The sequence below is a fragment of the Ambystoma mexicanum genome, chromosome 4p (genome assembly GCF_040938575.1).
Source record: "Ambystoma mexicanum isolate Mex_15411 chromosome 4p, UKY_AmexF1_1, whole genome shotgun sequence".
NCBI lineage: Eukaryota > Metazoa > Chordata > Amphibia > Caudata > Ambystomatidae > Ambystoma > Ambystoma mexicanum.
Genome location: NC_090927.1, coordinates 196,177,950 through 196,191,936, shown reverse-complemented (window position 1 = coordinate 196,191,936; position 13,987 = coordinate 196,177,950). Strand labels below are relative to the sequence as shown.

Below are 13,987 nucleotides of genomic sequence, written 5' to 3'. Positions count from 1 at the left end.
GACAGACGAGAACACGATCCTGCATTACAACAGCTTTCACCCACAACATGTACGGGATAATTTGCCCCTGGGCCGATTTCGATGATTAAAAAGGAATAGCCCGAAAAAAACTGGTAACAAAGATGAATACTGCAAATTGAGAGAAACATTTCATGCAAGGGTCTACCCACCAGAATTAACAGCAAAAGGCATGAAAAGAGAAAGTCATAACTATCGAGAAGCCCTATTAGAACACAAGAAGAAATAAACAGATGGAAAAGGATTTGTTAACACGTACTGTAATTTGTCTAATCGGACTAAAAAGATCATCAACCGAAATTGGAATATAATGGAAAAAGGGAAACGCCCACTAGAGAGACCATTAATTGCCTATAAGAGAAGCAAAACAATCAAAGACCAGATCAAGCGTAATAATATAAAAACACAAACAAAGAAACAACCAACTCTAACAGAAAGCTGGGGAATGGAATCCCCAAAAGGACATTACGCCTGTGGACAGACATAAAAAAGGATACGGAGAGAGATCTGGGCCTGAATAAAGTATGGAGACAGGAAGCATTGAAAAACTGCAACTCCAAAATGGTGGTATATGCCATATGGTGCCCCTGCAAAAAGATCTATGTAGGGAAAACAGAAAGGAAAATTAAAACGCGGATTACAGAACATAAGAGCTGCATGAAAAATAGAATCCACAAAGCGCCACTGGTGAGTAATTTCATAGAACAGATACATAAAGTGGATGAACTAACATGGACAGTAATATACCAAATAAAACCAGGAAATTATACTAACGCAGACAAAAAAAGACTAAGAAAAAAAGAAAACAAATGTATCTTCCTTACTAAAAGTATGTAAATAGGGTTAAATGAAAGATCAGAATAAGTGGATCAGTGGTCTGAAAAACTAGAAGCAACTCGCTCTGAATAAGATGTGAAAATGTCATGATTCGCCGTTTGCGCCCCTGTTGGACTTTATGGTCCATTGTGCACCGCAACGTTGGATCTGCTATCCTCCCAACATGGCCGGCGCCACAGAAACGTTGCAGGCTAGTGTTTACGCAAGATCTGTTGATTCCTAGAAAACAGACACGCCCCCGTTGCTCTGTGCGTCTCAACGCTACCCTTCCGAGTTCTCGTTAAGTGTGTTTGTGACTACCTCCCTCCTTTCTGTGCTACTTCTCCGAAGTTATCGGATCCTAATTCCTTCCTGGTTTTCTACTGTGTTGCCCTTACGCTTCAGCCTGAGGGACGCTTGTTCCCCTTCCTTCCCGGACCCCTGTCCTGTTCCTCCATGCTCGCTGCCAGTCCCCTGCTCTCTGCGAGTATTATGAACCCCTTCCTGGTTCCAAGTTCCATCCCGGACACTGACCGCCCATCTCTTACCTTCCTGGAATTCTGAACTCCCATCTCTCCGAGGCTGGTCTCGGTCCTCACACTGGAGGCAGAGGATACCTGCCCGTACCTGTAAAAGTCCCGGACGTCCAGGAAAGAAAGATCTCCAAAGAAGAAAACAAACAGGTGAGACAAGGGCTGAGTGTGACCGAAAAACAGAGGATCTGTAAGAATATATTCAAAATTACAAAATGGAGAGTAAAAACACTGGAATGAAAAGCACGAAAGAAAGACTAAAAGGGGGTGATGAGCTAGAATTCAGATGTATCATCATACCTGTAAAAGTATCGGTGCCAGATTACATACTTTATTGGATGCTTAAACAATGGAACCAACATCCAATAAAAACATCAAAATAATTCACGTCTTGCAATGAGGAAGAAATCATGATAAAAACGGCAGAGGTTCATTGGGTTTGAGGTTGCCTTAGTTAACATGCAGCATAAAGAAGAGTAGATAAAATATGTATAATAGACAAGAATTTAAACTATAGCATTACGCTCACATATGTGCCAATACACTCTATGTGACGAAGAGTACACCTTGTAAAAACCGAAGCTACTTAATAGACTCTAGGTTGCCATAGCAATGCTTGGCATGGAGAACACTAGAGAAAGGCACATAAAGAACGGAAACCAAAATCATAATAACACTCGTACTGACGTGGTAAACAGACCTGACCCTAAGCACTCTGGGTAATGTAGAGTTAAGAACCCCATTGAACGTGCATAAAAAAGCAATGCCGTGGACCGGGGATGAATAAGATGAATATCCGAGAACACAGAAACAAAACAAGAAAGAATGAACTGTGCAGGCAGTAAGGTAAACAAACGATCCGCAGTAGAATGCAATTCAAAAAGCTTAAGAAGAGTTTAGAGATGCCTTTGTTTACCACAGGAAACTTTGGAATTGAATTCACTTTAAATCTGCAGCACAAGGACAAACAGAGAGTGCAGAGAATCTTTGACACATCGCGCACGCGGAATTAAGAAACTCCTGGAATACCTAGACCGTTTTCAAAACTAACAATGGTAAGCACTGCTTAAACTAACCAGTGGTCTTTGAAACATTATAATGAAAGAAATCCAAGAAATTAGCTCAAGTAGAGCTAAAAGTAAAAGGAGGTTTCATTTTATCAACCGAAGATGCAGTAAACATAACAATGAAATAACAACTGGGATGGGAAAAGCCTTGGATTTTGATACTTAGAAATCTTAGAAACAATGTTAGGATACCAGCATAGACGGTGAGCATCTGTGGCTATATATCTATGAAATGCTATCTAAAAAGGTTTGCGTTTTAGTGTAAACAACAACCCTTATGGTCTGTCTCCTCATTTCTCTAACCTAGATAATGAGAATGTGCTGTTCTTCATAGAAAAAGAGGAATAAGGAACCGAAAGTAAACTAAAGGAGTATTATCTAGTTACAAGAGATGGAATGGTCTTCTAAAATTCTAATTGAATAAGAAAACTGCCAGTTTACAGTTGGAGTCATGTAAGTAATGGAGCATTCAAAATGTAAGCTGTAGAAAAACAAAGGGAATTAATCTCCCTCCTCGATTAAAACTGCACAAAACACAACTTAAATGTAATAAGCTTGTTCAAAATTAAAACAAGCTTGTATTTTCAGGAAAACATCATGACTGATGGAAAAACCCATACAGCAAGGAACTGAATTAAATCAATTACTGTTCCGACAAGAAAATAACAGAACAAAGGACAATAAAGATGAATGATTGTTATTGAAGTGTATACCCCTGAATAATTCCCAGTATATAGAATGTGAATGAATAAGTGAGGAATGAAACATGTTGCGACGAATGTGTTGATTAAAAAGAAGAAGAGTAGAGACCCCTAGACCTAAACAATTGGTTAATTGAATGTTTTTTATGTTTAATGGCTCTCTCCAAGAAAAAGGAAGAAAAAGAATAACATAGATTCTCTATTGATAACAAGAGGTCGAGATAGAAAACTAATTATGCATCTTCAAAAATTGATCAATCAAATCTAGCTAACATACTTTTTTAGAAAAAATGTTTTTAGATCAATACAAATGTATATTTTTGGATAAATATTGTATTGTTCTGTGAATTTGTCAATGAGAGACAAGAAAGATAGATATATAATTAAAAGGTTCAATCCAACAGTTATTTGGTAAAAACCTCCGAAGACAAAGGACCATCCAAACACCTGGGTAGTACCACCCATGTAGGATAGGACACTCTAGAAAACAGAATGGGAATTCCTCTGCCACACCACGCTGCCAGAATGGGAATTCCTCTGCTTGAATAGAGCTTGCTTCTGTGGCACTCTCAAGTCTAAAAGGGCACCCATGCTCAACCTCATGTTTTTAAAATCAGACCTTGTGACAGAGGGCCACCTGGAGGGGGCGGAATAGCCTCAACCTTTTATTTAATACTAAAACAATGCAGGTAATTTGTTTCTGAAAGTAAAGTCTGGAAAATCAGGTTAAAATTATACCTAGAGCACCAACCCTGCTTTGGCACTCGGCAGGTTGAAATGCCACATGAGCCTTCTTGACAGCTGCTGGAACACAAAGTTCCTGCAGACAGAAATGGATTTTAAACTGACTGCACGATTGATTCAAATTATAATGATTGAGTAACCTCAGGTACCTTGACGGCACATAAATCGGTAAATATAAGCCATGCCTGGTTGCCGCATGGCGGCTACTAAGATCACACAATTATACAGCCACAGCAATTTGATATCACACTAGTCTTAGGTCTATGAGAAGGGCACAGCTATGACAGGACGGATGTGTATTAGAGTCAGGTCTGACTGTCTCCATTACAGCCATGAGGAACAATGGACAGGGTACTGTCTCTTTGAATCTCCTGCAGGTGGGCAACACCTTCTGCCCCAGCAAACAGGAACACTGGCCAGCAGACACCCCGAAAACTGGTGAATCAAAGGCAATACTGACATAACAAAGTCACTCTCACACCTGGGTGCAGACCACAGGAGTCCCTTTTATGTCAGAAGGCATGGTTAGGGGGAAGCTAGAGTAGCCAGAAGATGGAGGCGGGTTGAAAGAGAGGACCCACCATCCCGGTTTCTGTTAGGGTGTTAGGGCTCTCACGCTGTCTTCCTTTTTCTCCAATTCCTGCATGTAAGGGACTCAGGGTGTGATGTCATAAGGCAAAGGGCACTTGTTACAACAACCGGGATTGGACCCCTTATAGCAGGCTTGCTTGGATCCAATTCACTGTGTCGTTTTCCATGTTTAAGGAGAGGGGCACCACCTCATTCCTTCTTTCATTTTAGGACAATCAAGACCAGCAGGAGGAGTCACTGGAGATCTGTTAGGAGTAGAGGCTGGTTCAACATCCTCTGCCATACAGGTGAAGACAAAAGGGATCCAAAGCAGAGATCGTCTCTGTCCCATAACCATCTAGGGAACAGTGGGGATGCACTACTGTGGACCAACACCTCTCTGCTGGCTACACCGGAAACAGGACACTGTTTGCTCTAGTTAAAGCATAGATGCCAACACTCTCGACCACCTAGGAGGGAGATTCTGCTCCCGAAAGCGGGAGAAAGGAATTTCCCCATAGGATTGCATTGGGGTTTTAATTATTTCAGGCGGGAGCAAGAAAGAAATAGGAATCTTTTTCATCTAAAAATCGGGAGTCTCACGCCTAAATCGGGAGGGTTGGCATGCATGGTAAAGGATACCCTGTAAGCTCCAGCCAACTTCCTAGAGTGGAAGTTCAGGACTGAAGAACACACCTTTAAAAAAAATGTAATGTGTTCTGGTTTTCAAATGAAACCCTTACACATTAACAAAACTTGGTAAAAAAAAGTTAAATCTCTCATTTCAAATACCAAACAGCGTCGACACGTTTCTATTGATCCATTAATAGGTAAAATTCCTCCTCAACTCATTATTTGGAAATAAAAACATAACATATCGAATTGTAGCAAACATCAGTGAGATTTGAGGGCTTGTTAAAATACACTTCCAAAAATTACAATCTCGAATATTCCCATATCTTTCTTACAGATAACAAAATAGAACAATGTAGAAGATGCTGTAGCGTTTCGGTCTGTGCCAACTGACAGTATAGAGCCTCGTTCTAATATAGGAATTTTTATACGAGTTCCTAAAATACAGGTGTATACTAAGGTTACCCTCTCTCTCACCATATTCACTAAGGAGAGATTCCGTCATATCTTTTTTGGCTCAAACCCTGCTGTACTGGAACCCTGTGACCTCATTGAATGTTGTGAGGAACATGTAGGATCTGGTAATGTAGTTAGGCAGTGACTCCAGTACAGTGAAAAGAGTGGCTGGTTACTGCTGCCTTCATTAAATGATAAATGCATGTCCCTCTAGCCGCTGAATCATCTATTCTACAGTGGTGATACGCTCTTTCTGTCCTCATACCAGAAGGAGGCCCCAGTTATGGTGATGGGGTGGCTCATAATAGCACACCTTTATAAATGTCTGCTTTTCAAAAATGTGTAATACCTAGATGTAAGACTTTGGCGACTAGATAATTAAGCAATTTTACCTGTGCTGGGGGGCTTTAGTGGGCCAGGTAATGCCCCAGGCCAGGTAAGGGCTTTACCGTTAGCCCAGGGTATTACCGTGACTGGTAATGCCCCCCCATGCCCGTGCGAAGGTAACATTGCTATTAGTATCCGGCACAATGTACCGGATACTAATAGTTTGTTTAAAAAGTGTTTGTTTTTTTAAAGGATGGCAGCCATGTATCTGGAGTAGGGACTACGTAGTCCCTTCTTCCTTTCTATGACGGTCATGGACAAGGCTGCAGGGACGCACCGGGAATCAGTGTTCCTGGCGTCACCGTGGGACCAGGCCATGGAAGGTAATTGGGGCAGGGTTAAGGGTGGGGGAAATATGTGAAAAAGGTGGTGTGGCAAGGGGATGCAGGGATGAGGGCCGTGGGGCAGCACTTACCTGAGATCCCGGCAGGGGGAAGATGGCAGCCTCCCGCTATAGGAGACTTGGACGGCGGGATTACCATGTGGTAATGGCCCCATTTTGAACCTCCTCACTGGCTGGCAAGCCGACACCCCTGGCCCCCTTTGCTGGGGTTTGCAAGCTGTTGATGTCCAGATGTTTAGGACTACGACTCTGCGGATGCCTCATTGCCTATGCTGGCTAGGGAAGATGGGAGCTGTAGTCCAAAACGTCAGACGAGCCAAAGTTTGTAAACTCCTGATGTACGAGGATCCTGTCATGAGGATCCGCTGGAAGCCCAAAGCCAAGTGCAACAGTCCCCATACCTGCACTTTTGGACACCTGCTGTCTGCACTTACCCTTGCTCATGCCACGTACTGGCCGCACTTCTTGTTATTGTTTTGATCCCATGTAGAGCACTGCCCTCCTCCCCTCTCACTTTTCTCCTCCCACCTCCCCTGCATTTGCACGATCTCAATTTCACTTGGCCTAGTAAGATCGTTCTCTCTGTCCTCACTCTGTTCCCCCTGCCTTGCCTCGTCACGTCTTGAAACACTTGTGTATAGGCGCGTTACAAATGCCATATCATATCCCATATTTTACCATATAATATATCTTACCCCACAAATCATATAGACCTCCATTGGGTCTCCCTGCATACCGCACACTCGGCACTCCAGTAAGTCCGATGCCAGCAGGAACTTTATCACCATGGCTGCTCCTCCAGATGTGGGCCTGCTCTATGCTGCACCCACTGTAACAAGCACTGTATTGTCCCATCGCAACGATTCTCTCACCCAGTACAATGAATGTGGCGCCCACTGTAAAGGCCACTGCTTCACCCACTGCTATTGATGTGTCACCCATTGTAATGGCCATTGTTTTACCCACTGCTATGAATGTGTCACCCACTGTAATGACCACTGCCTCACCCACTGCTATTGATGTGCTACCCATTGCAATGACCACTGTTTTACCCACTGCTATGAATGTGTCACCCACTGTAATGACCACTTCCTCATCCACTGCTATTGATGTGCCACCCATTGTAATGACCACTGCCTCCACTTTGACATCACTACCCCCAAGAAAGTGCACCAGCCAACGGTACCACTGCCACTCGAGATCTCCAGAAGCACACGCCAACTCACTGCCGAAAGGTTACTGCCCGACCTACTAGCCCCTGCCTTCAGGCCCCCCTTTTCCAACGACCCTGAGGTTCTCGCCCAATCCTACAACACCGCTATTAAACTAGCCGTGGACACTATTGCCCCTCTCATATACCGCAAAGCTAAACATACTAGACATGCCAACGCCTGGTTCACCTCAGACCTTCTAGAGCTGTGCTCAAAAAACATGCGGCCCTATCCCTATGGCAATCTAATCACTTGGACAATGCCAAGCTTGAATTCCAAAAACGTTCGAACCACTACAAGAAAGCCATCCTCCGAGCCAAAGCAACCTCATTTAACTCTAGGATCGCTAATGCCAAATTAGATACAAAAGAGATCTTGTCTATCTTCAGGGATCTAGAGACTCCTACCACGCCCCCTCAAATTATGACCAAAGATAAGATGTAGTGCAATGGGATCCAAACAGCCATGCTCAACAAATTGGACACCCTCCAAACTAAAATTAAAACCACGCAACAATCTCTGACCCATTCGGCACTCCCCAAACCATCCCAAACTAATGGACCAACCACCACACTCTCCTTCAAAGAAGTCCAGGAGCAGGATATCATTAATATCATGAACTCCATCAAACCCTCCAATTGTAAAGGGGACATCTGCCCTGCGGCCATTATCAAAGAATGTGCCAGCACTCTCTCCCCCTTTCTGACGGCTTCCGTTAATGCATCCTTCACTACCAGACCAGTATCATCTTGCCTCAAAGAAGCCTGGGTTTGCCCTCTCTTAAATAGATACACAATGGACCCATCAACACCAAAGAACTACAGCCCCATAACCACCGTCCCGTTGCAAAAACTTGACAAAGCTGCCTACGTGCAATTGACTGAGGACAACAGGCTCCTGGGGCTGCGTCAATCTGGGTTTTGCCCGGGGCACGGTACAGAAACTGCCCTACTTGATCTGAAAAACCAAATGGATGACACACAGGGCTCTGATAAACTTGCCTTACTTCTACTCGTAGACCTATCCGCAGCATTTGATCTTGTTGAGCACAACGTCCTCTGCCACCACCTGACATCGACAGCCAACTTCTCACCAACTCGACCTCCTGGATCACATCATTCCTGCAATGTAGGACCATGCAAGTCTTCTCCCACCTAGCCTCTGCCTCCCCTACCATCATCCTATGCGGTGTCCCACAAGGCTCCTGCATCTCGCCCACCCTTTACAACATATTCACTAGACCCCTTTTCCACATCTTGGACTCATTAACTATCTCCTACACCACAACGCGGACGACACACAAGTCCTCCTCCCACTAACGGGTGACTATGAGTCCGACTCCAAAGCCCTCAAATGCTGTATACACAACCATCCAAGCTTGGATGGCCGTGAACGGGCTATGCCTCAACAGCGACAAGACTGAGCGTCTCTTGATTGCCTCCACGAAACTCTAAAGAAACTCAAAAACCAATTCAGCCATTTTACTATTGATAACATCAAAATCTCAGTCTCTGAAACCGTAAAAACACTCGGAGTATACCTAGACTCAAACCTCTCTATGTCTAGGCAAGTTAATGCCATCGCGTCTGCTGCAGCATACCACGCCTAACTACTAAATGCAGCCAGACCATTCCTATTCATGGAAAACTGCCTTACCTTTGCCAGAGCTATAATAGGGTCAAGACTCGACTACTGTAATGCTCTTATTGCGGGCACGTCAGTAATAAATATGGGAAGCTGCAAATAATCCAAAACAGCGCCCTCCGGGCAGCCATAGGTATCCCTAGAAGGGAACACATATCTGCCGCCAGGAAACAGGCACACTGACATCAAAGAGCGCGTCTTTTTTAAAACCCTCGCTATAACTCACAAATGTGTCAACCAAACGGCCCCCCTCTACTTTTCCAAAGAATACATAGAACTACATCCTCCAGACCAACTAGAACACCATATTCAAACATGCCCACAGTACCCAAAATCAATCGAGTCAGCACGGGCGGTGCTAGTTTCCCTTACTTAACAGCCCTGCAATGGAATGCCCTTCCACCATCCCTAAGAGCAGAAACCTCCCATATAGCCTATCAAGACACTACTCTTCACCTAATCTTATGTGCTATCTGTATACAACACCCTCAATATGCCCGCCTGTAACATATGTAATATATGTATTAAGTTTGCAATTATGCTAAATGCATTCTACATGCCTTATGTAAATACGCTCATCATAGTAAATATGCGTGCACCATTACACATTTGGGGTATTAAGAGGCCGACATTATAAAAGTAGGACTGCAAGTCCCAGGTTACAAAGGAAACACAGGACCGGATGAGCTACACCCATTTATATATGAGCCGATTTGATAGCTCAGGTAATCTGACGTAATCTTATCGAAAAAGTATCAAAAAACAATTCACATAACCAAAAAACACATTTTTTCTGCTTTACAGTAACAGTACTTTAGCATGTAGCACGTGCCCCATGTCAAGTGTGAAAGCATTGAAAAGTTCTGGCTTTTCAGACGACACTTAACTGAGACGTGTAGTTAATTCACTTCAATAAAATGTTTAATATTTAAGTCCCAGGAAGAAAAAAAAAAGCAAGAAATGGCTGAATTTATCACACATGACAACGGGCGAATAGGCAGAACTAACCTATTCATTTAAAACCACCCGCACAGACTACAAAGCAAGTTTTGGCAGAAACACACGACTCATTCTTAAACACTAAAACAAAACCCGGAGCTATCCTGTGCTAGGAAACACAATATATTGTATTATTGTGATACGGTTTAAAAGTTAAACTTTACACAACAAAATAGAGGTGGGGACTCGTGGAGAGAACTTAATAAGTGTCCGGAGCAGAGGACGTGGACAGGTTAATCGCAGCGTGAGTTGTTAACGGGCTTCTTTGGTAATTCGCTGCTGCGCCACAGCTGGGAGGCCATCATGACAGCCCCCGAAGCGCGCTACCAGCTGCTGCGGGAGGTAGGCCGCGGCAGCTACGGGGTAGTGTTCGAGGCTCGAACCAGCGCCACCGGGGCCCGGGTGGCTGTCAAGCGGATGCCCTGCGCTGCCCCGGAGACCGCCGAGCTGGCTCTGCACGAGTTTAGGGCCTTGTGCGACGTGCGAGGCCAGCACGCCCATCTCGTGAGGCTGGAGGAAGCGGTGCTTCAGCGTAGCAGGCCCAACCGGCCCGCAGCCCCGGCCGACTTTCAGCCGCTGGTCGAACACGAGGAGCAGCGGCGGCAGGAGCGCCATCACCTGGAGCTGGTGGAAAGCTGCCTGAAGGGGCGACCCTGCTGCCCGCCCGAGCCGGGGTGGACTTGCGCCATGTGGTTCGTGATGGAGTACTGCGACGGCGGTTCCCTGAACGACTACCTGCTGGGCCGCGGAGGGCCCGACCCGGCGCTCAACCGCCTCTTCATGGAGCAACTGGCCAGCGCCGCCGCCTTTCTGCATCGCAGTCAGATCGTTCATCGCGACCTGAAGCCCGACAATGTACTGGTGTCCTGCGGCCCGCAGGGTCCACAACTCAAGGTGAGGAGAGCGCGAAGCCTGCCGCCGCATTGCCATGCCACAGCCAGGCGCCCACCACCGCATTGCCATGCCACAGGCGCACCTGTCTACTGTTTCAACACCAACATGCCCCTAGACGGCGCTGCTTTCATCCTTTGACATGGCAATGGGCATCATATTCTCATGGAACAGGGAAATATTGCCATAACTGCTGAACTCATATGCATGCATATTTATAAATTGCCGATCCCATACTCTCACCCAGAATAATTTGTCTCGCACATTTTTTGTCAAGTGTTGGCAATAAAAGGCCGTAGGTTTTATTGTACAGATATGGTTATGCAAATAACAATAATCACATATCATAGATAGTAACAATACTTTTGGCCACCGGGTCTTGGGGTTACCCCCTCTGGCCCGTGCCCGCCTTCTCATGTCCCACGACTTCTTGTGGACACCGTACAGTGCCCTATACTTTTCCTTTGTTTTTCTCCCTTATTTGTTGGGTGGGAGGGTTTTGTGGTAAAATAAGCAAAGGTTTGGAAGGCACTGAGTAAACAGTGCACCTCCTGTGTGTTTGGGTCCCGTTCTGGGTCCACAAACTGACAGTTTTCCCAGAGCATGCTGCTCTGTATTTATAAGACCCAGGGGAGCCCTGGGTCTTTAATATGTATAGTAGTGGGGGCTGTTATGTTTCAGCCCCCACCGGATAGCCGACTATCTGGCCCCACCCCAGGGGGGGCAGGTCTTTGAACCTGATCCCTGCCTGCCTCTTAGTTTCCTTGGGTGCTTAGCACCTTGCTGCATGAAGGAAGGGTGAGGTGATTGCTCACACCTCACCCTTCCTCAGCATTCTATGGCAAGACAGGAGGCTCATATTACGCATTTCAATCTTTACTCTGAACCACAGCAGCAAAGAATAAAAAACTTTATAAACAAAATTTTTTCAAAAAACACAACGTTATAACAATGCAATGGGAAACATCCCAGTCCAATATGGTGGGCAGGTTATGCCCTGGGGGTAGCCAATAGGGAGCGAGCCAGTCCCAATATAGGTCCATTCCTTTAGTAACTCCCCCTCTTTCTTTGCTGCTGACCCACAAGCTAAGTCACACCTCTGGTTTTCTCTTAGACTGTGTGCTTTGAAGTGTTAATTATATCACTTGGTTTCAGAGAGCAGCGTTTGGGAGAACGCGTTTCTTTTACTTGATACATTGTATATGCTGTGACTTTCCTCAGGCAAGCGGAGCGTTTGTTTATCTCGCCTGCGTTCGCCTGAGGTGATTTATTCGAGCGTTGAGTTCACTTGCATTGTTGTTACTTTGTAGCCTAGGGAGCTCTGTGGCTCAAGCAGTAAGTGTGCTGCCTTGTGAAAGGCAGGTTTAGCAGTTCGTGCCTGCTCTCCGCCACAAAAAATTTATATTTTTATTTTTTTCATAATATGTTCCATTTTCTTTTATAAATTAGTAATAGTGTTACAGTTGTTGTAGGTTTAAAAATGTTGCTTCTTTGCCCTCACACGCTGCTCGCGTGTTTGTCTGTGGGAATTCAGACACTGCCCATGTTCTGCCTTGGTGGCCCTTACCTGTGGTTTGTGGCACACTATTAACTTGAGTCCTTACAGCCTGCTCGGCTTGTGTGAGTGCAGCTTTGACCCGGCTGTGTTTATATAACGGTGTATATATATATATATATATATCTATTTTACCAAAAATATTGGTGCTGTCATGGACAAAGGAGTGCTTCCCTCCTCTGCAGATGCCAGCACTCAAGTGCGCACTGCCAAAAAAAGTGAGAAGGTACTTGAAAACATTGGGGATCAAGCCTGTCATTCCCAGCCTTTAGTGGCTCAAGCTATTCAGTCCTCTTTGGACTCCGCTTTATCTAATTTGAATAATACTTTGGCGTCAGCCTTTGACAGATTAATTACCCGCATTGCGGATTTTCATCCCTCCCAGGACGCTGTCCCATCTGTGGAGTCCCAGGCACCCAGAAAATGTAAGGTTAAAACTAAACATACCCAGGGACAACTCAGTCCCCTAGTGGCCATATCTCCTATTGCTTCCCCTAAGGGTAATTTAAAGCGCGGGTGGGAAGAATCTCGACCTATCTCTTCCACCCCCTGGCCGGCCCCTGCGCCTTTCGCGCCGGTGGAGCCCCCTATTGATGTCTCATCCTCTGACAGTGCAGATGATTCTGATTCGCCCCCTAAGAGGCAAAAAAGGAAGGTGACCTCGGTAGTCCCTCAAGGGGGTCCCCTGCTGGATGGTAGTGGTGTTCCTTTCTTTGATCCTGCCCTGATACAACACCCCAGGTCTGCTGAGTGGCAACCCTCTGAGGAGGTTTCCTCTTTCCTCAAGTTCTGGATCCGGCGCCCTATGGCCAAAGAGGATCGTAATAAGTTACGGGCGGAATGCCCTAGACCGTTGCTCGCCGACAAGGTAGCTCTAGCGCCAGAAATAGACCAGTCTATGGCGGCTTTTCTTTCCCAGAAAGGGGTCGATAAAGCGTGGCGTAGTTGTCAAGACAGACTGTTGGACATCCTGGGTCCAGTCACGCAGATTTTTGAAATGGCAGAAGAGGCGGCGTCCTCTAATACCCCGATAGATGTTGACGCATTAAGGGGTTGGATCCAACGTACAGTATGCCTGCTCGGCAATGCTAATGCCTCCATATGTAGGGAGAGGAGGAAATCATTATTAATGAGGTTGGATTCCAAACTGGCAGACATGTCAGAGAGGGAAGGTGGCCCTGCAGCTCAGGGTAATTTGTTTGGGGATTCTTTCCTGAAAGATTTGTCAGCTTATGTTCACACATTTACAGCGCTGGACAAAGCGCAGGTTAATATAAAAAAGGTTTTTGCCCCAAAGGTTTTTAACAAGGCTGGACGAGGTAGGGCCCGCTCCTCCGGCCGTTTTTCCCAGGGCTCCTCCCGCCCTCGACAGTTTGCGCCCCGTGGCGCATACAATACCTCCTCTGCTCGAGGAGCACA

The 13,987-nt window shown here is 45.5% G+C and overlaps 1 protein-coding gene across 2 annotated transcripts in view; it reads left to right on the top strand.

The window, feature by feature from the left end:
- Positions 1 to 10,235: 10,235 nt before the first annotated feature.
- Positions 10,236 to 13,987, top strand: part of LOC138453136 (serine/threonine-protein kinase pdik1l-like) — a 476,483-nt gene continuing 472,731 nt past the window's right edge. The window contains exon 1 of one of the 2 annotated variants that reach the window (XM_069605690.1): positions 10,236 to 11,016. In XM_069605690.1, the coding sequence (XP_069461791.1) occupies positions 10,426 to 11,016 (591 nt within the window). In that variant the 5' untranslated portion in view covers positions 10,236 to 10,425. The remainder of the gene's footprint in view (positions 11,017 to 13,987) is intronic. The other variant, XM_069605691.1, reaches the window with a different exon arrangement.